Source organism: Arachis hypogaea, chromosome 17 (assembly GCF_003086295.3).
Source record: "Arachis hypogaea cultivar Tifrunner chromosome 17, arahy.Tifrunner.gnm2.J5K5, whole genome shotgun sequence".
Classification (NCBI taxonomy): domain Eukaryota; kingdom Viridiplantae; phylum Streptophyta; class Magnoliopsida; order Fabales; family Fabaceae; genus Arachis; species Arachis hypogaea.
Window position 1 is genome coordinate 30,778,684 of NC_092052.1, and position 23,861 is coordinate 30,802,544.

The window sequence follows — 23,861 nt, forward strand, 5'->3', positions numbered from 1 at the left end:
CTCCTTCAGCGCGATTTGGTGTGTGTTAGCAAGGTTTTGGCTTTAGGGTTGGATTTTGGTGAGAGAAAGAGAAGTGAAAGAGGGGGGGTGTCTCTCTGCCCGTTTGGACTTTCTTTTCAGTTTTTCCCAATTTTTATTAATCAAAACAGTGCAGTTTTGATTAGAAATAGCAAACCGGTACTCCAGAAAACCAGACTAGTTCACCCGGTTCACCAGTTAACTACCGGTTTGACCAATTTTTTGACCGATTTTTTGTAGATCGATTTTTGCCATCAACCGGACCGGTAAGAGGGCCGATTTTCAGTTAACTCATTCGAACCGGCCGGTCCGGTCCGGTTCTCAGAACACTGGTTACTTTTGTTATCGTTAAATTAATTATGTGATATTGAAATAATTAAGAAGAAGATGATGATGATGAGAAAAAAAAAGAAAAAGAAATTAAATGAAAAAAGATGGTGGAGAAGAAAGAGGAACGATAAAGAGGAGGAGAAAAAAGAAGTAGAACGAGAATAAAAGCTAAAACGTAAATGCACGTACATAAATTTAACTTGAATGGACTTGGTTACAAAAAAGTTTAGCGGTCTAGTATTTTTGTTTTTTTAATAGCAGAATGATGAGTTAATACTCAAAATGGCCCTTAAAATTTGGCCCAGCCTCAATTTAGCTTTTGAAATTTCAATTGACTCAAATTGAACCTCCAAATTTCAAAAGTCTACTCACGTTAGCTCTTCCACTTATCTCCATTAACGGCGTGCCTAGTTGGAATGTTAAGTGACACGCTTGCAGTTACTAAATGACGTCGTTTTAGTGTTGGTGCCTAATTCCCCCTAAAACGACGCCGTTGGAGACAACAAGGTGTTAAAACACAAATTCACCTTAGTTTTGATAATCAAAACACTGAAACAGGGAGACTCTTCTTCTTCTTCTTCATTTTCTCGCATGCACAGTGGTGAGAAAGATCAATGCCGCTACTGTAGGTCTTCAATGAAGCTCAATTTAGTCACTCCCTCATAAATTACAAAGGAAAAGCATAAGAGTCATGAATCATGCAAAAAAATAATTTGAGAGAACAACTAAATCAAACTTCATTGAAGACCTACAGTAGTGGCATTGATCTTCTTTATCACCGTGCATGCGAGAGAATGAAAAAGAGTCTCCCTGTTTCAGTGTTTTGATTATCAAAACTGAGGTGGATTTGTGTTTTAATTCTTTATTGTCTCAAACGGCGTCGTTTTAAGGAGGATTAAGCATCAACACTAAAACGACATTGTTTAGTAATTGCCAGTGTATCACGTAACATTTAGGCATGCCGTTAATAGAAATAAGTAGAAGGGCTAAGGTGAGTAGACTTTTAAAATTTGAAGATTTAATTTGAGTCGATTAAAATTTTGAGAGTCAGATTGAGGCAAGAACCAAATTTTAAAAGCCATTTTAAATATTAATTCATAGAATGATAGGTTAAGACAAATATTTATCAACAACTATTTACTATATTTGTCATGGTAAACATGCCCTCTAAAATTACTGGGATTTTTTACCTAATCACAACATAACATTTCATCAATAAAATTCTTTTCTATAAACGCAAATTTTTAATAACATTTCTTTTTCACAAGCTATCAATATTTCATCTTAATCATGCAAAATTTATCTTGACATAATTAAATTTTTATTCCTATAAAATACTTCTTTTTTATTTGATCTCTATAAAATTTTCTTTAAAGTTTTCTGGATCAAAATCAAAAGAAAAATTTATAAAAATCAAAATTAAAATATTTTATAAAGACCAAAAACTTATTTAAGTTAATTATTATCTTTGATGTTTAAAACTAAATTTTACAATTTTACACGAACTAGCAATGTGGGAAAAATTAAAATTGATTGTTTAATTTTACCAATTCATAACGAACAAACCAAAAATTTTGGTTGAAGATAATAGGATAGTTTTCTTATGGATGAATTTTCTATGTAATTTTAGAGATCAAACTTATTCATACAAATTTTTTATCTTTATTTTTACTTCGAACCGAAGCATAAAGTTCTTACACGACGTGTTGAAAATCCATCCGACCCGAATTTTCATGTTTAAACTCGGGGAGGGAAATAGATACTTTCATATAAAAATTTCATATCACATGTAGAAGTTTACCATTGATCAAACCACTCACAGTACCTTCAAGATCAATGGTAAAAATCTACACATAACCCCGTCATGTGAAACTTTTACAAGATAATATATTCCCCAACCAAGTGGAGCTTCTTATTCTTCTGCACAATATGTCAATATTCTCATCTATCATCACTCATGTAAAACTTTCTATAAACAGATCATGCAGCAATAGGGTAGAATTATGAGGGAAATTCCTTCTTTTTACTTTTTTAATATACAACATGTAAAACTAATTATTCAACATATCACAACTTATATAAATAGCAACACATGCCCAAAAGGTTCACATAAAGAAAACCTTGATACAACATACACCATATCAGAATTACATTTTGCTGTTATGCCTACCAAATAGAGAATGTCGACCTTCTGCTATCAACTCTCCAGTTGCTTTATTTTTCAGGAGAACGATCGTTCCGGAATAACCTCCTTTCCTTCCCAACAGCTTCGAAGTAATCTCTAGCTCATCCTGCAATAAGTGATATCTATTAGAGGTAATCAAACAGCATTTATATTGTATGCAAAAACAGTTTTAAGCATATCTTACACCCTGAAAATGAAAGGATTCATTGCAAGAATTCACATAGATGTTCACAGCAAAACTAGAGACAACAAGAAGCGTAAAAGTTTGTGGCGTAAAAAAAAATCTGGTTGTAAGTTAAAAGCATAAAGGCTAAGCTAAAAACTTTTAATATGAACTTGTTCTATAGCAATTAGCAGGTACCAATACACAGCAACAAATAATTGAGGTACTAGGTATGATTGTATAAACCCTAACAAATTGCACAGAACGTCCAATAGCAAATCAATACAAACATTATAATGCAGGCTATAAGTTATAAGTCTTAATAACAATATAGTAGGACGTAGGAACTCATGGACCTTCATAATTCTCTCCCACATATGAGATGCACTGTTTGATCCAAAAGAGTTTGGGAACCCATGGAACTGAATTCACTGAAAATTGGAATCGATTTCCTTGATTTGGAATTAACTAATTGCATAGACTTGAAACCAAATAGAATTCAGTTACATAATTCCATTGTTTAAACCAACAACAAAAAAGCCTTATCCCATTAGATGGAATCAACAATTTCCTAGTTTATACCAAACTTTTAAATCCAATCATATCTCACCATAATATTCCGAGCACCTCGCTTTGCATAGTAACTTTTAATTCTCAATTTTCACCTTACAATGCGGGCAAAATTAATTATGCATCTAGAATGCAAGGTTTGATAGATATAATTCAATCTCCATCTCCTTCCGCTTTCAATATCAACACCGGCAAATTAACATAACAAAGAGCTACACAAAATTTGATCAAAGGCATATAAATACAGAGGATGCTATAGACTTACATCAACTCGAGCAGTTGAAAGAAAAGAAATGGACATGTCTACTGAAACATTCATGGGGAGACCCTCAACATGTACCACAGCTCCTCCCACCTCATCAACAAGATTCGCGATTGCGCCGTTACACAACTTACCTGACTCATCCTGTAACAGAAGCAATCCATACAGATCACAAAATACTCAAGTATCGGCAAAACAACATACCACTTGTCCACAAAAAAATCAGCCACCAAATTGGCCAATTGTAAAATACATGTAAGAATATAAAATATACATTGAAAATGAGTAAAACAACACATGTATTTATAACAAATTAGGCTGAATTTTGTTGTGGATGTAGTATTTTGAAAAAACCAAAAAGGTAAAAAAAGGTATTCAAATTATCTGTTTAAAAAAGTGTCCAGGCATCATTTCAAAGAATGATCCATACCATTTTTCATATTTGTTCTTAAGAAAAGGTGAAGATAGATAGCATCAACAATTTCCGATACTCATAAATTCTAACTCTAATCTTCCGGTAGAATGCACAATCAGGTAGTCTTCATGTGTGATTATTGCATAGGCACTAAGCATTGAACACTATTAATGATTATCAAGTAACAATATACTTTAAAATCCAAATTATAAAAAGACTCACTTCATAAAAACTAATAAAAGATTAAGATAGGGCTTGAGCAACATTACAAATCTTCTAAAGGGTAAAGTATTATTTTAGTCTCTAACATTTAAAGTGAATCCTACTTTGGTCTCTAAAATTTTAATCATCCTATTTTTATTCTAAAATATTTAATGGCATTAATATTATCCCACCATCAAATCCTTCACTAACACTTAACGAAATTGATATACTATCAATAATGTTTTTGTTAAAACTACAATTACTTAATTTCCCTCTCCCATCTTCACCTTTTCAATAAGTTCAAACTATTTTTCTATTCCATTCTTCTAGTTCCTCAAACTCCTCTTGAAGAACTAATAGTATAAAAGAGAGAATTAAAAAAAAGTAAAAAAATATTATTTGGGTTTGTTAAAAAGGTAAATGAAGAAAAAGGGTTGAGCAAACTAACTTTAATAAAAAATTTATTAACAGTACATCGATCCTGTTAATTGTTAGTAAAGAATTTGCCGGTAGGATAAATTTCATTTTAAACATTTTAGAATAAAATAAAACCATTGAAATGTTACGAACCAAAATAAGATTCCCCAAACGGTGAGTACTTCACCTTTTTTTTAAATAAAAAAAGTACGATCAAACAAGAAAGAAAGTAATAATAACAACAAGAAGAAGAAAGGTGATGATTAAGGGTGTGGAAGTCAGTTACAGTGAGGCGAGGGGGGACTTTGAAGGAGCAAGAAACGAGACCGGGTTGGACTCGGTCAACGCGGATGCCTCGGAGGATGAAGTGTTCGTAGAAGGTGCTGCTATCGCCGGGGCTTATTGAAGGAAGAGATTGGAGTCGCGATAAGGCTTCTGATTCTTGTTGGCTTAGCTGATGCTGCAGCACCGATTCAACTCCCTTCTCCGCCTTCATGTTTCTCCAAACCGTTTCACGTCTCAGCTGCCGAGTCGTTGAAGTAATGGATCAGCACTTGGGTTTTTCAATGGGGTTTTTTGGGCCTGACGGCGCAAATCCCCCTTTTTTTCACTAGATGATCACGTTGGTCTATTAAACAGTAAGAGTAAAATATCGGTTTTATCTTTACAGTAAGTTATAAAATTGTCCCTAACGTTTCTATCATTCTATTTAAGTTCTTAACATTTTAAAATTGGGTGCTGACAAAAATCCATTAACCGAATTGATGGCGGGACAAAATTGAGACGATTTTAAAATGCTAGAGACTTAAATAGGATGAAAACGTTGGGACAAAAACAATATATAAAAATAAATTTTAATTTTATCTTTTAATAATATCAATTTTTTACTGTACATAGTATTCAATTATTTTTTAATCACATCTAAGTTATAGTTAATCACATTACTTTCATTCTAAATATTTTTTTTATAATTTTACACTTAAAGTAATGTAATTTTTTTATAAATAAATAAATTTTATACTTTTATTCTAAATAAATAATATAATGTGATTAAAATAAAAGTGTGAAATTATAAAAAAAATTATAATTAATGTGATTAAGTAATGAAAGTAAAATTATATTACTTTAAGTGTAAAATAATAAAAAAAATTAATTTATTTAGAATGAAAGTAACGTGATTAACTATAACTTAGATGTGATTAAAAAATAATTGAATACTATGTACAGTAAAAAATTAATATTATTGAAAGATAAAATTAAAATTTATTTCTATGTATTGTTTTTGTCTCCAACGTTTTCGTCCTATTAAAGTTCCTAACGTTTCAAAATCGTCTCAATTTTGTCCTGCCGTCAATTCTGTTAATGGATTCCTAATGGCAGGATAACATTGAGTCAATTTTGAAACGTTAAGGACTTAAATAGGGCGATTGAAATGTTAGGGACAACTTTGGGACTTACCCCAAATATTGGGTACAAAAACGATACTTTACTCTTTGAGTAAAGTAAAGAGTATATCATTACCAAAAAAAAAAAAGTAAAGAGTATATCACCCAAAAAAAAAGTAAAGAGTAAAAAACTAATTTGAGTTGGTGGAGTGGTTAGTTCCCTCGTTCGCTTAAGTAAGTGTTGGGATTTAAATTCTGTCTTGTGCATGTAGTAACCTATTGGCCAGTGATAGATAAAACCTTTAAATAGAGCTCAGATCTGCGATGAATTAGTCTTTGATCTGTCGAGTTAGGAGATTCCGTAAGCAACTAAAAACAAAATAAATTGAGACGATTTTAAAACATTAGGTGTAACAACCCTACTTTTTAAAAAATCAAATAATTAGTTATTTGTGATTTATTTTATTTGTTGATAATTTTATTTTAAGAAAATTATTTTACTAAAAGTAATTAAATAGAGTCTCATGATAATTGAAGTTTAAATTAATTAGAATTTTTATATAAACTTTATTAGATATTTGGTATAATTGAAATTATAATTTCAATTATACCAAATAAATGTAACAATCCTACTTTTTAAAAAGTAGGGTTGTTACATTAGGCACTTAAATGAGACGAAAATGTTAGGAATAAAAATAATATATTACTTTTAGAAAAATTACCAAATCAAGTAAAATGAAAGTAAATTTTAATGGAATGAATTACATTATAAATTCAAAATTTTTATTTAAAAAAGTGCATGATACATATATATTAAAGTTTAAATTATATCCTTTTGTCTATAATGTATCGAACTTTTTTAATATTTAATTTAAATAAATATTTTTTAACTTTAAAATAAATTTTAATTTTATTCTTCAATAATATTAATTTTTTTACATAAATTTATTTAGAATGAAAAAATGTGATTAAGAGTAATTTATTTAGATGCGAATAAAAATAAATTGAATAATTATCTATTATAAAGAATTTGAACTTATTAAAGGAAAAAAATTAAAATTTATTTAGAAGTTAAAAACAAAATTTAATTAAATTAAACATTAAAAAAGTTCAGTATATTAGAGATAAAAAGGTATAATTTATATTTTATTATATATAATAACATGTCCTTTTTTTTATTTTCTTGAAAATTTATCTACTAGCATGAATAAAAATCTTGAATTGATTAGGCAATTCATTCCGTTAAAACTCACTATCATTTTACTTGATTTGGTAATTTTTTTAAGAGTAATGTATGATTTTTGTCTCTAATATTTTTATCTTATTTAAGTTCTTAACATTTCAAAATCGTCTCATTGTTGTCCTATCGCCAATTCTATTAATAGATTACTAATGGCAAGACGACATTGAGACAATTTTGAAACGTTAGGGATTTAAATAGGGCGATTTAAACTTTAAGAACAACTTTAAAATTTACCACAAATATTAGAGACAAAAATAATATTTTACTCGTTTCTTAAATTTTGTGAAAAAAATGCATTAAATAAATAAATAACTTTGCCTAAAAAAAAATAATAGATTTAGTTATTTTTTGTCTGAAGAACATATTTTAAGAATAAAATAATAGAAAATTTTTAAATTTTTTTATGTATCAATGTATTAAAAGTACAAAAATTTTATCTTTTCTAGAACTTTTACTAAAATATTTTTTATAATATTTTAAAAATATATCTTTAAGACACATGTTAACAAGATCTATAAATAATTTATGAATCGAGTTGGAGATAGAGAAACATCATATTGTTATGAGTAACAAAACAATTCGAATTTCGGGGACAAAATTTTTAATTAGGATGGAAAGATGTAAGAACCAGAATTTTTACGTAAAATCGTTTTAATAAAATAATAATTTAATTATCCGAAATGGGTTCGAAAATATAAAATTATTCTTTCTAAAATATAAAGGTGAAATTTAATTTCAATGAGTTTTTTTGAGTTGGAAAATGTATCTTTTGCGAAAGATTTTTGTAAAAATGCGTATTGGTGCTTAAGTCGGCAGTACCGACTCTAGTCTGTCCGATACCGCGTATTTTTGGAAAATAAGATTTTAGAAATTTAATTTATTGTTTTGAAAGGACAAAAATAATTTAGAATGTAAAACCGGGCGCTAATCCTAAAGGTTTTAGCCCACTTACGCTAACGGGTTGGATCGAGTCCAAACCGGGACTAAGGCCCAACATATATAAGGTCATTTAATGAGCATTCAGCTCATTTTAACCTAAAGAGAGAGTTTGGAAGGGGGGGGGGACGCTGATGGTGAAGACTGAAGAGAGGAGAAGAGGGATGGCACTATTTACTTCCTCCTTCAAAGTTCCATAACTTTTGATTCGGAGCTCCGATTAACGAGCCGTTTATGGCCACGCAAAGCTCTCATCGAGCTCTTCTTTTATAACAAAGTTTTTTTGGTAAGAACTCAATACTTGAGTTCCAGTTTTTTGCCCTAACATTTCTGTATTTTTGGGTTTGGTTTTTGAGTAGATTTTTTGATTTTGTTTGTTTAGGGGTGATCTTACATTGGAGTATTGTTGGGTTTTGCTCCTAATCTCGTTGAGTAAGGTAAAATCTCACTAGACCCTTGTATTTAGTTATTTTTGTGAACCTTAAGTTTTGATTTTGACATATATATGATGTTAGTTTGAGTTTTAGTGCTTGTTGGAGTTGCCTTGGCTTTTTGGAAGCTTGTGGGATCCAAGTTTTGATGTGTTATGCATATTAGAGATCGGCCAATGTATGGTTTCGATTGTCTTTATGTAATATGTAATGTTTCTGGACACGTAGGCTAGTAGACCATAGGATAGGATTGAATTTGATTGTTGATAAATGTGATGTATGATGATTTTGATGATTGTGATGAGTATGGTGAATGATGATGTTGAATTATGAAGTTGGATGGAATAGAATGATTGTGTGGGTTGATAATGAATTATGGTGTTTGTTGATGTTGAGATAGGATAAGTGATGCTTATGAGTAGTGAGATTATGTTAAAATGGTTGATATTAGAATCTTGATGTGGAAAGTGTGGAATTGTTGGGTTTATGGTGGATGAATTGATTGATATAGGTGTTGAGTTGGTTGAATTGTGATGGAAAGGTAACGTATAGTATTTGGTTGTGTTTTATGGTGAATTGAATAGGCTTTTAATTGGTTTGGTTGTGAATTTTGAAGGTTTGACAACCAGTGAACTTTTGGTAAAAACCAGTTTTTGGTGAACTTTGACGGATCATATCTTGAACTACAGTTTTTGAAATTTAATGAATTTTATATCAAATTAAAGATAATTCAAAGAGTTTTAAAATGGTATAGATTTTGTAGAGAAAGATATGATCGTTGGAAGTTTGTGTCAAAAATCTGAATTCTGTGATGTTGCAGAATTTGTGATTTCTGATTTATGTGCGCACGCCCACTGTTGTGCGCGTGCTCTGAACAGGGGCTATGCTTTGACTTGTGCGTACTCACACCCTTGTGCGCACGCACACCCTTTGATTTTCGAAAAATGTGCATACGCACATTCTGGTGCGCATGCACACACATAGGGATATGCCTACTGTTGGGAGCGCTAGCGCACTCTGGTGCGCACACACACCCTGCAAATTTTGCAAGTTGTGCGTACGCACAACATCATGCGTACGCACAAACTGGGAAAACTCTTATGGGCATGCGTACGCACAACCCTATGCGTACGTACACTGTCCTGTTTTTCAATGAAAACCTTGTTTTTAACCGTTTTACCTTCCCGGCAAGCTTGTAAACTCCCATAATGCTTGTTTAAGATCCCTTAGCTTATTTTTAGGCTTTGAAACATAGAAAGTACCATAAGTTAGTTTAACTAGATATTTTCTGGTAATAAGTTAGAAGATGAAGACTTAGGTTTTTGGTGTATAGGGGGATGGACTAGTTGGGTATTTGACGGTGTACTATATTGATGATGAACTTGTGATATTGAGGATGGATAATGAGTTCAAGACTTGGAAATGAATGATTATGGTTAATGGAATGGGTATGAACGAAAGTATGCTATGAGCAGTGGCCTCCGAGATGGATTATGTGATTGTGATATGCTTTGTTCTCCATTGTAGGGGCTGTGGCAGTCTCCCGCCTACGTTCGGATGTGAGGGTTGAAGCTGGGCTTCCCACTCATATTTCTCACTCATGGAGAAGGTGGTAGGGCGCTCATCCCTCGAAATTATTCCTCTTGAGTATACATTTTCTCTCTGGTTGCAAGGTGGTAGGGCACTAACCCACGAAATCATGCGGCATCCAGAGGAAGGTGGTAGGGCACTGTCCCTTGGAACGTTTCCCTTTGAAAGGAGAAGGTGGTAGGGCACTCATTCTTCGGAATTATTCTTCCTGAGTATGCGCAACAGAGAGACTAATCCGGAAGTTACCGACCGGATTTTGTGTCGGGTTTGGCACTATAACCGACATGTGATATCACAGCCAATAGGACATGTATTTATCATATGCATCTCTTATGTGCTTGGTTGCTTTGATTACTTGTAGTTTGCCTAAATGTATAATATGCCAAATTGCTTCTTGAATTACTTGCTATACATGAATATTACTTGTGTATTACTTGCTTGCATTATCTGTGATTGTCTGGTACTGAGGAGGCTAGGTAGGCGGTGGCGATGGGATCGTACGGAGGGTAGGTTAGTGAAGGCTGTGGGACAACAGTGACTAGTTTTAGTTAGAAATCCCTTAAGTTTAGATAACCCTGTTTAATGTTTATGGTTTAGGTTATTTATTGTTAAGCTTGAATATCTGTTTGGTGTGAAGTTCTTGGATTGCCTTCGGCGTTCCAGAACCTTACATCTTACATATTGGGCACTGTTACCATACTGAGAACCTCCGATTCTCATACCATATGTTGTTGTTGTTTTTCAGATGTAGGTCGCAACCCACGTCGGTGAGTTTGCGGATGGTGACAGAGCGAAGGATCTTTTGTTGTCTCTGTATTTTGATTATTTGTTGTCGTATTTTCTCTCATCCTTTGTATTTATATAACCTTATTGCCTTATAGGCTTTATTTTTGAAAACTTTGAGAGATAGGTTGTTGCTATTTTAAACTTCAAAACTCTGTTATATTCAATTAGACTAGCCGGCCTAAACTCCGCAGGCTGTGTATCCTGAAGCTATCTACAAGGTTTTATAGTTATTATGTCTTATTCTGTTTGTGCCTACATATTTAGTTATCGTCTATGAACGCTTCGCGTTTTGTAATTCCACTTGATGCAACTTTGAGTTTTATTCTTTCATCGGGCTTCTAATTATATAAATTCTTAGACATATATTATAAATTATAAGCTTTAGAACTGTCGTGACGTCTTGTTATCCTTCGCTTTACGGCTGGAGGTAAGGCTTAGGATAACGGGGTGTTATATTTATGGTATCAGAGCGGTTCGTCCTTGTGAGCCTGAAGGATGGAACTATTGTGCTTCATTGCATACTTTGGGTTGTCTTTTTCTTTTATGCTATTTAGGTTATCTGCTTGATATGCATAGCATACTTGTTTGTGAGTGCCTTTGGGGATAATTGAAGCACTGAGCTTGAGATATTGAGACTGATTACCTTGATATCGATTGTTTGGTGTGGAAAGGAAACCCGAATGACAACTCACAGATAAGGTCATCACGTTAACGGAGAGGTAGTGAGGATGGCTAACCTAACCTATGCGTTAGAAGCTCAACATGTTCTAGAAACCAGTTCGTGGAGTTTTGAGGCATATCAGTTGATGGGTGAGGCTCAACACTGGTGGCAAAGGAAGTGCTGACTGACCTAACTACAGAATGAGTGTTGTATCATCAAAAGGACCGACTAATGCTTTTGCGGTTTTTAATTATGATTTTCAATTTCTAACCGGTCTGGCCTTGAATCTTGTTGAAAAAGTTTTGAAGCTTAGAATGATTTTGAAATTTGGTTTTGAAACTAGGTCGAAACACTTGGTTTAAATGATATGGTTTGAAAGAAAAGTGAGTTCTATGATTTTATTAATTTGTGGATTTGGTTTGAAGCTTAACTTAACAAAAGGGATTCAAATTAAAAAGTTATTATTTAAGGATTTTAATGAATTTAAGGAAATCATGATTTAAACTGATTAATTTAAGAAGAAATGATTTTTTGAGTCTTTAGAAAAAATTTTAACAATGAACTGGTTTAGATTCAACTTGTTTTGAAGGTTTTGGAAAATGTTACAAAAACTGTATTTGGTTTAAAAGAAAATTTCTGCTCGAGATAGTATAGTAAGTCAGATTCTTAGTGGCAGATAATCAGAGTGACACAGTGGAAGGCGCGAGGGAGCATTAACACGGTAGGACTATGGTAGACGAGATGCTTTGATGACTTGTTTGGGTTGAAAACGTTGGTAATAGAACGCTTCGAAGAAGATATATCACGTGATTCGTGTAAGAACCGAAATTTTAATCGACCGTTTAGATAATATAAAATAATAATTTAATTGTCCTGAATAGGTTCGAGGAATTAGAAGTCGTAATTTAGAATTTTAGCGGTGAGATTTGAATTCAGTAAATTTTTCTGAGTGGAAAAAATGTAATTTTCTGCGGAAAATTGCGTAAAAACGCGTACTGGTACTTTTAGCCAGCAATACCAGCTTAAGTCTTTCTAGTACTGTGTGAGATTAATAAAAATAGTAGGAAAAACTTAGAAAAACTTTTAGAATTAAAAACTGGACACTATTTCTAAAGGTTTTGGCCCAAGGTGGGTCAAACGGGTTAAAAATACTATTGGGTTATACTAGACCCAAGTTGGGCCCAAGCCCAACATATAAATACACTTAAATGAGCTTATTTCAACCTCATTCTTCATCAAACACCACACACACCAGCAGCTGAAGTGAGGAGAGAGGTGAGAGCTTTTCCTCCATTGTCACTATTCACATACAACTTCCGGTGATCATAACTCGAGCTACAATACTTCGATTCGCGTGCTGTTAGCGGCTATGCGAAGCTCTTGTCGAGCCCGTCACTTCGAGTTAGGTATTGTGGTAAGATTTTCACCAATCTATACCCAGTTTTCTTCCCTAAGAAAATTCGAAATTTTGGGTTTTGGTTTGAGTGAAATTTTGTGTTTTGGTTATTTAGGTATTAACCATTAGTGAGGGATTGTTGGGTTCTATCCCAAATTTCAGTGGATAAGGTAAGATTTTTCAAGAACCCTTGTAAATTGATATATTGTGAGTATTAGGTTTTGATTTTTATGAAATATATGATGTTAGTTTGAATATTGGAGCTTATTGGAGTTGCCTTGGATATTTGGAAGCTTTTGGATTGGGATTAGTTACTTGATTTTGGTTGGAAGCTTGGTTTGGACTCAATCTTTGGTTTTTGGAATATTAGAAATCAGCCAATGTATGGTTTTGGTTTTCTCTATGTAATATATAATATTTCTAGACACTTAAGCTAGTGGACCATAGGATAGGTTTGAATGGTTGATAGTGGATTGTGATTATTGATGCTTGTGATGATTTTGATGAATTATGATAATAATTGTTGATGTTGGAATGAATAATGTCAACTTTGTGAAATATGAGGAGATATGATGAATTATGTTGGTGAAGAGTTAAATTGTGTAAGATCAGGAAGATTGGAATCTTGATTCAAAACTTGTAGAATTTTGTTGAATTATGTTGGAAAAATTGAATGAAATAGGGTTCAATTGATGAAGGAAGTCAATTGGTTATTGGAGAGACATATGGTTGTGATTGTGGACATGAATGGTAAGAATTGATGTGCAATAGAATGTTTATGAAATGGTTTTGATTAAGGCGTTTGGAAAATTTGAGAACCTTGCTGATTTTGTGAAAACCTTGTTTTACCAAGCTTTGACAGATCATAACTTGAGTTTCAGTTTTTAGAATTGATTGAAATTTATTTTAAATTAAAGATGATTCAAGGGGCTTTAATTTGATATAAAGTTTGAGAAAAATGGATTTTTGTAGAGGAAGTTATGAACTTTAAAATTTGGGGTTTAAAACTGAAATTCTGCAAATTTGAAATTTTCTAAGTCTGGTGAGGGTTGCATACGCGGCAAAGTGCACGCGACGCGGCCAATCCATTCAGGTTGGGCATCTCGCATACGCGGGCATTGCATGCGTATGTGAACTATCAGAATTTTGGCCCTTGCGTACGTGAACTTTAACACGTGACGCGAGCAATCCATTCAGGTTGGGACACTCGCGTACGCGAGCAAGTGGTTGCGTACGTGACCACCCATTTTTGGACTGCATGCATACGCGAGACAGGGGCTTGCGTACACGAGACCCCTGTTTTGTTGAAATATCATTTTTCTTAGTTTTCAAAGGTTCTCTAGCTTTCCATACATTCTTTACATACCGTTTAAGAATAATATTTAGTGCTTAGGTCCTAATACTACTAAAGATGAGTTCGAGACTTAAATAGTTGAATTTCTGTATTAATTTTATAAGCCGGAGACTTAGATTTTTGGAGTACTGAGGATGGATTTGTTGAGTGAGATGGTAGAGTACTATAATGACGATTAATGTGATGAGTTGTGGAGTTACGTATTGATGGTGTTTAAGACGAGTCTAGGACTCGGAGTGGAAAGATGATCTTACTGAGTATTGAAAATGATTTGTGAAAGCTATGATATATTGTTTTATGTTGAGACTGTTGAGTCGCTATGCGCCTCGGGCAAAGGTTGTGGTAGTCTCCCGCTTGTCGAGGTCGTGGCGCCGGCGTAAGGACGGTTGGTTTATCCCGCTTACGTTGAGATGTGAGGGCTGGGGTGGTATCCCGCTTGCATAACCTTCTCTGCTGCATGAGTGTACGGGGGCTATATCCTCAGCGTGGCAGATTTCTCTGCTGCATGAGTATGCAGAGCCTATATCTCTGGCATGGCAGGAAGGCTACATCTGGAAGGATGTGTAGGGTTGGCGTTTATAGGCCGACAAGTGATATCACGAGCCACTTAGGACAAGCATTCATCATGTGCATATTCTATATGTTTGTTTGTTTTTCCGACTTGCATTATTTGCCTAATTGTATAACATGTTTAATTGCTTCTTGCTTTACTTGCTATATATGATAATTACTTGTGCTTTACTTGTATGAATTACTTTTGTTTTCTGCTGGGATTGAGGAGGTTCGGAAGGAGGTGGCGATGGGATCGCATGGCGGTTAGGCTGGCGAAGGCTGTGAGACAGCGGAGAATTGTTAGATTAGAACTCTATTAAGTTAGATTACCCTTTTTCATTGTGGTTTTAAAGTTAATGTTTTAAATTTACTTATGGTTTAAGCTTGAATCTTGTGATGGATATGAAGTTCTAGGATTGCCTCTGGTATCCTGGAGTCTTATATCTTACATCACTGGGCACTGTTACCATACTGAGAACCTCTGGTTCTCATACCATATTTTGTTGTTGTTTTTCAGATGCAGGTCGAAAGCAACCCACCTCGGTGAGTTGCTTGATGGTGACAGAGCGGAATATCTTTGCTATATTTTGGAAGTCTTTTGGTTTATTTTGTGTAGATCTCTCACTTTTGTATTTATCTATGCCTTAGAGGCTTACTTTGAGAGAAATATTGTATAAGCTATTTTACTTTCAAAAACTCTGTATTATTTGTATATAACTAGCCGGCTTAAACTCTGCGAGATGCGGCTAGATCTTTATACTATTTTGCTCTTATATATCTATATATGTCTTGATATCTGTATGTATATCTTGTGCCTTAAGTTTGTAGCTTCGTGTGAACATTTTGCGCTTTTCAAACTCTGTTTTTTAGCTTAATTCTTCATTGTGCTTCTAGAATTATTATTTCTTTATATATATGTTCTAGTTTTAGAATTGTTGTAACCTTTGATTAACCTTTGCTTTACGACGCGAGGTAAGTCTCAGGGTAATTAGGGTGTTACATTTAGTGGTATCAGAACGGTTTGTCCTCGTGAGCCTGAGGGATGGACCGATTGTGATTCATTGCATACTCTGTGTCTTTTTCTTTCATGCTATTTAGGTTATCTGCTATATATTGCATAGCTTGCTTGTTTGTGAGTACCTTTTTGGGATAATTGAAGCACTAAGCTTTTGATATTGAGACTGATCACCTTGATATTAGGGCTGACAATCTATATCCTACCCATGGGTACCCAACCCGGACCAACCCGTTCGGATAGGGTTGTCTACCCTACCCGCTGCGGGTAGGGTAGGGTGCGGTGTGAGTTCGCTTGCGGGTAGGGTAAGGTACGGGTTCAGGGTATACCCTACCCTACCCTACCCGCACTCCTAATATATATATATATATATATATATATAAGTCATGTATGTAGTGAAGAAAGTGAGTGTTGAACCCACAATCTTTCTCTTTTAAAAACTTGAAATAACCACTAAACTAGTTGATAATCATATTATTTGTAATTTTATGTTAGATTTTTTTAAGATTTTATTATTTTTAGTTTTAATTTGAACTTAATTTTTTAATTTCTATTTTAGTAATATGTATAAAATTTGGAATGGTTGAATTTTATATTTGCTTGAAAGTTTTTTATTTTTCTGCGGGTATGGTCGAGTCGGGTAGGGTTTAGAACTTTTGGGGTGCGGGTAGGGTTAGGGTTGAGAAATTCTCAACCCGCGGGTAGGGTATGGTAGAATTTTAAAAAAGTTTTCAACCCGCGAGTAGGGTTAGGGTAGAGTCCAAACCTACCCTACTCTGCCTATTGCCAGCCCTACTTGATATCAACTGTTTGGTGTAGACAGGATCCCTAATGGCTACTCGCGGACGAGGTCGTACTCGTACACGAGGAGAAACTGATAATGACCGACCGGCCGACAACCATGGAGAGTTTTTGGTGGTGATGGCCCACCTAGCTAATACTATGGAGGCAAATTTTGTTGCGACTTTGCAAGTTGTGTAGAGATTAGGTCAACCAGCTAGAAATAGAAACGGAAATGGGAATGAAAATGGAAATAGAGACGGAGACGGTAATGACTTGGGAGGTACTCCGATGACTTTGGCTTTGTTTCTGAAGGTTCATCCACTGACTTTCAGAGGTTTAACCAACTCAACTGAAGGGACAACTGGTTTCAAGCGATGGAGCGCGCACTACAGGCTCACACATGTCCCAACTAACCAATACGTGGAGTTTGCAGCCTATGAACTGTTAGGTGAGGCACAACATTGGTGGCAAGGAGAGTGCCAGTTGCTGCGACTTCTGAATATTGAGATTCCTTGGGATGTATTTCAGATAGCGTTCTACAAGAAGTATTTTTTGGAATTCGTAAGAGAAGCTAGAGAGTTGGAGCTTATGCAGCTGAAGCAAGGCTCATTGTCAATAACAGAGTACACAAGCAAATTTGAAGAACTCTGAAGGTTCTCAAGGGTATGTCAGGGAGCCCCTGAGTCCTATGAGAGTTAGAAATGTATCAAGTACCAAGGAGGTCTCAAGTACCAAGGAGATCTCAAGGACGACAACATGACTGCTGTAGCTCCCTTGGAGATAAGGATGTTCTCGGAACTAGTGAACAAAGCGCGAGTTATGGAGGACTGTGCTAAGAAGGTAACTGAGGCGAGAGGAAATCGTGGTTATATTGACAACCGAGCTCGTGGCGATTACCTTGCACCAAGGGGGCAAAGCTTTAAAAGAGATGGGAACTTCGAAAGGGACAACGATGTTCAGTTTCACCGAATGAGGGGGAGTCGTCTGTGTTTTACTTGTGGAAAGCTTGGACATATATCCAAGTATTGCCGCCATGGGAGGAACTGAGATGAGGGTAAGAATTGACAGTCAGGCCGCGTGTTTGCCTTAGATGCGGGTGATGCAATGGGATCAGATACTCTGATGTGAGGTAAACATATAGGATTGGTATGGAATGTTGTTAGGATCAAGGTTCGACTTCGTTCTATTATATGTAATATCGCCGTTCAAGATAACAGAACTTAGAGATTTGTTAGAAGAACCAATGGAGAAGGAAATTTTTGATGGATGTGGCTGAGTAATTTGGGTTCTTAAGGACAAATAATTAGAGTGACGGGGGCACAAAATTCCTTATTAGGAGGGGAGAATGTAAGAACCGTAATTTTAATTGACCATTTAGATAATACAAAATAATGATTTAATTGCTCAGAATAGGTTCGAGAAATTAGAAGTCGTAATTTAGAATTTTAGCAGTGATATTTGAATTTAGTAAATTTTTCTGAGTGAAAAAAATGAAATTTTCTGTGAAAAATTGCGTAAAAACGCGTACCGGTACTTTTAGCCAGCAATACCGGCTTAAGTCTGTCTGGTACTGTATGAAAATAATAAAAACAATAGGAAAAACTTAGGAAAACTTTTAGAATTGAAAACTGGGCACTAATTCTAAAGGTTTTGGCCCAAGGTGGGCCAACCGGGTTAAAATATTTTGCTCTTATATATCTAAATATGTCTTGATATCTGTATGTATATCTTGTGCCTTAAGTTTATAGCTTCGTGTGAACGTTTTGCGCTTTTCAAACTCTGTTTTTGAGCTTAATTCTTCATCGGGCTTCTAGAATTATTATTTCTTTCTATATATATATATAGTTTTAGAATTGTCGTAACCTTTGATTAACCTTTGCTTTATGACGCGAGGGAAGGCTTAGGATAATTAGGGTGTTACAATTCGAATTTTGGGGACAAAATTCCTAATTAGGAGGGGAGGATGTAAGAACCGGAGTTTTTACGTAAAACCGTTTTAATAAAATAATAATTTAATTGTCCGAAATGGGTTTGAAAATATAAAATTATTCTTTTTAAAATATAAAGGTGAAATTTAATTTCAATGAATTTTTCTGAGTTGAAAAATGTATCTTTTGCAAAAGATTTTTGTAAACATGCGTACCGGTGCTTAAGCCGGCAGTACCGGCTCTAGTCTGTCTGGTACCACGTATTTTTGAAAAATAAGATTTTGGAAATTTATGTTATTGTTTTGAAAGAAAAAAAATAATTTAGAATGTAAAACCGGTCGCTAATCTTAAAGGTTTTGGTCCAAAGTGGGCCAAACGGACCAAAAATACTAACGGGTTGGACCAGGCCCAAACCGGGCCCAAGGAGAGAGTGGGGGGTGCTGATGGTGAACAGAGGAGAGGACGGTTGACACTATTCATCTCCTCCTTCAAAGCTCTATAACTTTTGATCTGGAGTTCCGATTGACGAGCCGTTTGCGTCGAGCTCTTAGTTTATAACTAAGTTTTTCTAATAAGAACTCAATACTCGAGCTCCAGTTTCCTGCTCTAACATTTCTATGGTTTTGGGTTCAGTTTTTTAGTAGATTTTATGATTTTGTTTGTTTAAGGGTGATCTAGCATTATTGTTGGGTTTTACCCCTAATCTCGTTGGGTAAGGTAAAGTCTCACTAAACCCTTGTGTTTAGTTATTTTTGTGAATCTAAGATTTTGATTTTTGACATATATATGATGTTAGTTTGAGGTTTGGTACTTGTTAGAGTTGCCTTGGCTTTTTGGAAGCTTGTGGAATCCAACTTTTTGGTGTGTTATGCATATTGGAGATCGGCTAAGGTATGGTTTTGGTTTCCTTTATGTAATATGTAATATTTTTTAACACTTAAGCCAGTGAACCATAGGATAGGATTGAATTTGATTGTTGATAAATGTGATGTATATTGATTTTGATGATTGTGATGAGTATGGTGAATGATGATGTTGAATTATGAAGTTGGGTGGAATAAAATGATTGTGTGGTTGATAATGAATTATGGTGTTTGTTGATGTTGAGATAGGATAAGTGATACTTATGAGTAGTGAGATTATGTTAAAAAATGGTTGATATTAGTATCTTGATGTGGAAAGTGTGGAATTGTTGGGTTTATGGGGGATGAATTGATTGATATAGGTGTTGAGTTGGTTGAATTGTGATGGAAAGGTAACGTATAGCATTTGGTTGTGTTTTATGGAGAATTGAATAGGCTTTTAATTGGTTTGGTTGTGAATTTGAAAGTTTGACAACCAGTGAACTTTTGGTAAAAACCAGTTTTTGGTGAACTTTGACGGATCATATCTTGAACTACAGTTTTTGAAATTTAATGAATTTTATATCAAATTAAAGATAATACAAAGAGCTTAAAAACGATATAGATTTTGTAGAGAAAGATATGATCGTTGGAAGTTGGAGTCAAAAATCTGAATTATGTGATGTTACAGAATTTTTTATTTCTCGTTTATGTGTGCACGCCCACTGTTGTGCGCATGCTCTAAATAGGGTCTATGCTTTCACTTGTGCATACTCACACCCTTGTGCGCATGTGCACCCTGTGATTTTTGAAAATGTGCGTACGCACATTCTGGTGCACACGCACACACAGTGATATTCCTACTGTTGGGAGCGCTAGCACACTCTAGTGTGCACCCACACCTTGCGAATTTTGCAAGTTGTGCGTACGCACAACATCATGCGTATGCACAAACTGGGAAAAATCTTCTGGGCATGCGTACGCACAACTCTATGCGTACGCACAACTCTATGCGTACGCACACTGCCCTGTTTTTCAATGAAAACCTTGTTTTTAACCGTTTTACCTTTCCGACAAGCTTGTAAACTTCCATAATGCTTGTTTAAGATCCCTTAGCTTGTTTTTAGGCTTTGAAACATAGAAAGTACCATAAGTGAGTTTAACTAGATATTTTCTGGTAATAAGTTAGAAGATGGAGACTTAGGTTTCTGGTGTACGGGGGGATGGACTAGTTGGGTATCTGACGGTGTACTATATTGATGATGAACTTGTGATATTGAGGATGGATAATGAGTTTAAGACTTGGAAATGAATGATTATGGTTATTGGAATGGGTATGAACGGAAGTATGCTATGAGCAGTGGCCTCTGAGATTGATTATGTGATTGTGATATGTTTTGTTCTCCGTCGTAGGGGCTGTGCCAGTCTCCCGCCTATGTTTGGATGTGAGGGTTGAAGCTAGGCTTCCCACTCATATTTCTCACTCATGGAGAAGGTGGTAGGGCACTCATCCCTCAAAATTATTCCTCTTGAGTATGCATTTTCTCTCTGGTTGCAAGGTGGTAGGGCACTAACCAATGGAATCATGCGGCATCCAGAGGAAGGTGGTAGGGTACTTTCCCTCGGAGCGTTTCCCTCTGAAAGGAGAAGGTGGTAGGACACTCATCCCTCGGAATTATTCCTCCTGAGTATGCGCAATAGAGAGACTAATCCAGGAGTTGCCGACCGGATTATGTGTCGGGTTTGGCACTATAACCGACATGTGATATCATAGTTAATAAGACAGGCATTCATCATGTGCATCTCTTATGTTCTTGGTTGCTTTGATTACTTGTAGTTTGCCTAAATGTATAATATGCCAAATTGCTTCTTGAATTACTTGCTATACATGAATATTACCTGTGTATTTCCTGCTTGCATTATCTGTGATTGCCTGGTGCTGAGGAGGCTAGGTAGGTGGTTGCGATGGGATTGTACGGAGGGTAGGTTGGTGAAGGCTGTGGGACAGCGGTGACTAGTTTTAGTTAGAAATCCCCTAAGTTTAAATAACCATGTTTAATGTTTATGGTTTAGTTTATTTATTGTTAAGCTTGAATATCTATTTGGTGTGAAGTTCTAGGATTGTCTTCGACGTCCCAGAACCTTACATCTTACATATTGGGTACTGTTACCATACTGAGAACCTCCAGTTCTCATACCATATGTTGTTGTTGTTTTTCAGATGCAGGTCGCAACCTACCTTGGTGAGTTTACGGATGGTGACAGAGCGGAGGATCTTTTGTTGTCTCTGTATTTTGATTATTTGTTGTAGTATTTTCTCTCCTCCTTTGCATTTATATAACCTTGTTGCCTTAGAGGCTTTATTTCTGAAAACTTTAAGAGATAGGTTGTTGCTGTTTTTAACTTCAAAACTCTGTTGCATTCAGTTAGACTAGCTGGCCTAAACTTCGCAGGCTGTTACTAGTCCTCTTTTGTATATCATACTTATATATATATATATATATATATATATATATATATATATATATATATATATATATATATATATATATATATATATATATATATATTCAATGATTACCTTGTGTATCCTGGAGCTATCTACAAGGTTTTATAGTTATTATGTCTTATTCTGTTTGTGCCTACGCGTTTAGTTATCGTGTGTGAACACTTCGCGTTTTGTAATTCTGCTTTATGCGACTTTGAGCTTTATTCTTTTATCGGGCTTCTAGTTATATAAATTCTTGGACATATATTATATATTATAAGTTTTAGAACTGTCATGACATCTTGTTATCCTTCGCTTTACGGCTAGAGGTAACGCTTAGGGTAACGGGGTGTTACAAGAAACCTAAATTTACTTTTCGTGGTATGCTTTTGATCTCATCCCTGCTCATTTATAAAGTTTGGATTCATATATATATATATATATATATATATATATTTGTCATAGCAAGAGATTAGAGATTTTGTAACATCATAAATAGATAGCAGTTTCAGTAACAGTGTTAGGATTTATATATTTAACGTTTAATATTTATGGCCCATGAGGAATTTGGGCCCAACAAAAGGTTATTAATTATGGTTTACAACCTAATCAGTATATCTACCTACTGTTCTCAGCGGTGCACTAAACTCCCTACCAAAATCTCTTCCTACCACATCAACAAACAACAAAAGTCTCTATTGCCAATCCTTATATCTCCTTTTGTATGGTGTGTTGGAAAAAGATGGGGTGCTATGGTCAACCTCCTTCAGTTAATCAAATATTAATAGTTTTTTAATTTATTGCCGATCACATTTGTCTCAGCCTACTTTGATCTTCCATTCAGTAACTTGAAAGGTAACTGACGGTGTCTCTAAAAATTTTTAACAAATTGAATGTGGTATTCATGATAAATTTTTATACCTATGCCTTTTATTGATTCCTACCATCTAGTGTCTAACTTCCCTCGGATTTTTATTTTTGTCCATAATCTCCTTTAGGATATTTGAATCTGCTTTGTTGTGGCCAGGGAGAGATGAACTACGAAGATTGTTGATTGGGTGCTCTTTGATGAATCATTGAGGTCCAACAGAGGCAAATGATTCGTAATCAAAATCAAAACAGAAAAAGTAAAACCCATGGACAGTATTCAGTAGGTGACTAAAAAAAAGATTCAATTGTGGTCTTTGAGTACTTTGTTTAGCTTATTTTTATATTCTTTTTTAGTTTGGTATGATGCCAGCCTTTTGGGTTTCCATGTAATAGCCTTGGAGCTTTCATGATTGTTATTCAACTTAACTTTCCGTGAGATTGAAGGTTCCAAAAGTTTCAAGATTTTTCTTTCTTTCCTCACCTATTGATATGTAATTAAGTAATTTAAAAAGAAAATTATGGTTTTGTGTATGGTAGTAGGAGAAACCTCAATTGCTGAATCTGCTATTCTTACTATAAAACGGTATTCTAATCATAGATCTTTGTGTCAGGCTTGTGAAATGGGGTAGTGGATTGATCTTTCTCTCTGCTTAAGTCAGGTCTATTCTCTCTTTTCCTCCCTCTTTCTCGCTTCCAATGATTGTTACTTAAGTGAGTGCGACTATCTCTTTGGCCATTTGGTTGGTTTCAATTTGATTTGGTTCATGAAGTTTTGATTTTTTTCAACTAATTAATGTGTGCAAAGGCTCATAATAAGTGTTGAATGTTTGTAATTTAGTTTAGAATTTGAGCTTGAGAGATTTTGACAGTGGCAACCAATGCTTCTAATGGAGCAGCAAAGCAACCTCATCAGCCATCTCCCTTGTGCTTCTCCAAGTTCTTTCAGGTCATCCCTCACATGGCATTCTGTTACTCGGATTATTTTCTACTTTTTATTTTTCTTTGGATCTAGTTATGTCAATGAATTCTATTATTTG

At 34.8% G+C, this 23,861-nt stretch overlaps 1 protein-coding gene across 1 annotated transcript; it reads right to left on the bottom strand.

Moving 5' to 3' along the window:
- Window positions 1–2,349: 2,349 nt before the first annotated feature.
- LOC112766156 (uncharacterized) lies at window positions 2,350–5,189 on the bottom strand. Its single transcript, XM_025812030.2, has 3 exons — window positions 4,851–5,189; window positions 3,532–3,672; window positions 2,350–2,639 (listed from the first exon to the last, which is right to left on the bottom strand). The coding sequence occupies exons 1-3, from the start codon at window positions 5,058–5,060 to the stop codon at window positions 2,496–2,498; spliced, it is 495 nt and encodes a 164-aa protein (XP_025667815.1). The 5' UTR covers window positions 5,061–5,189; the 3' UTR covers window positions 2,350–2,495.
- Window positions 5,190–23,861: the final 18,672 nt, after the last annotated feature.

What these genes read in the sequence shown, in the direction of transcription:
- LOC112766156 (XM_025812030.2), bottom strand. Translation starts at nt 5,060, where the DNA reads ATGAAGGCGGAGAAGGGAGTTGAATCGGTGCTGCAGCATCAGCTAAGC. An exon ending in AAGTCCCCCCTCGCCTCACT is followed by an intron (nt 3,673 to 4,850) that starts GTAACTGACTTC and finishes CTTCTGTTACAG; the next exon opens with GATGAGTCAGGTAAGTTGTG. An exon ending in TTTCAACTGCTCGAGTTGAT is followed by an intron (nt 2,640 to 3,531) that starts GTAAGTCTATAG and finishes CACTTATTGCAG; the next exon opens with GATGAGCTAGAGATTACTTC.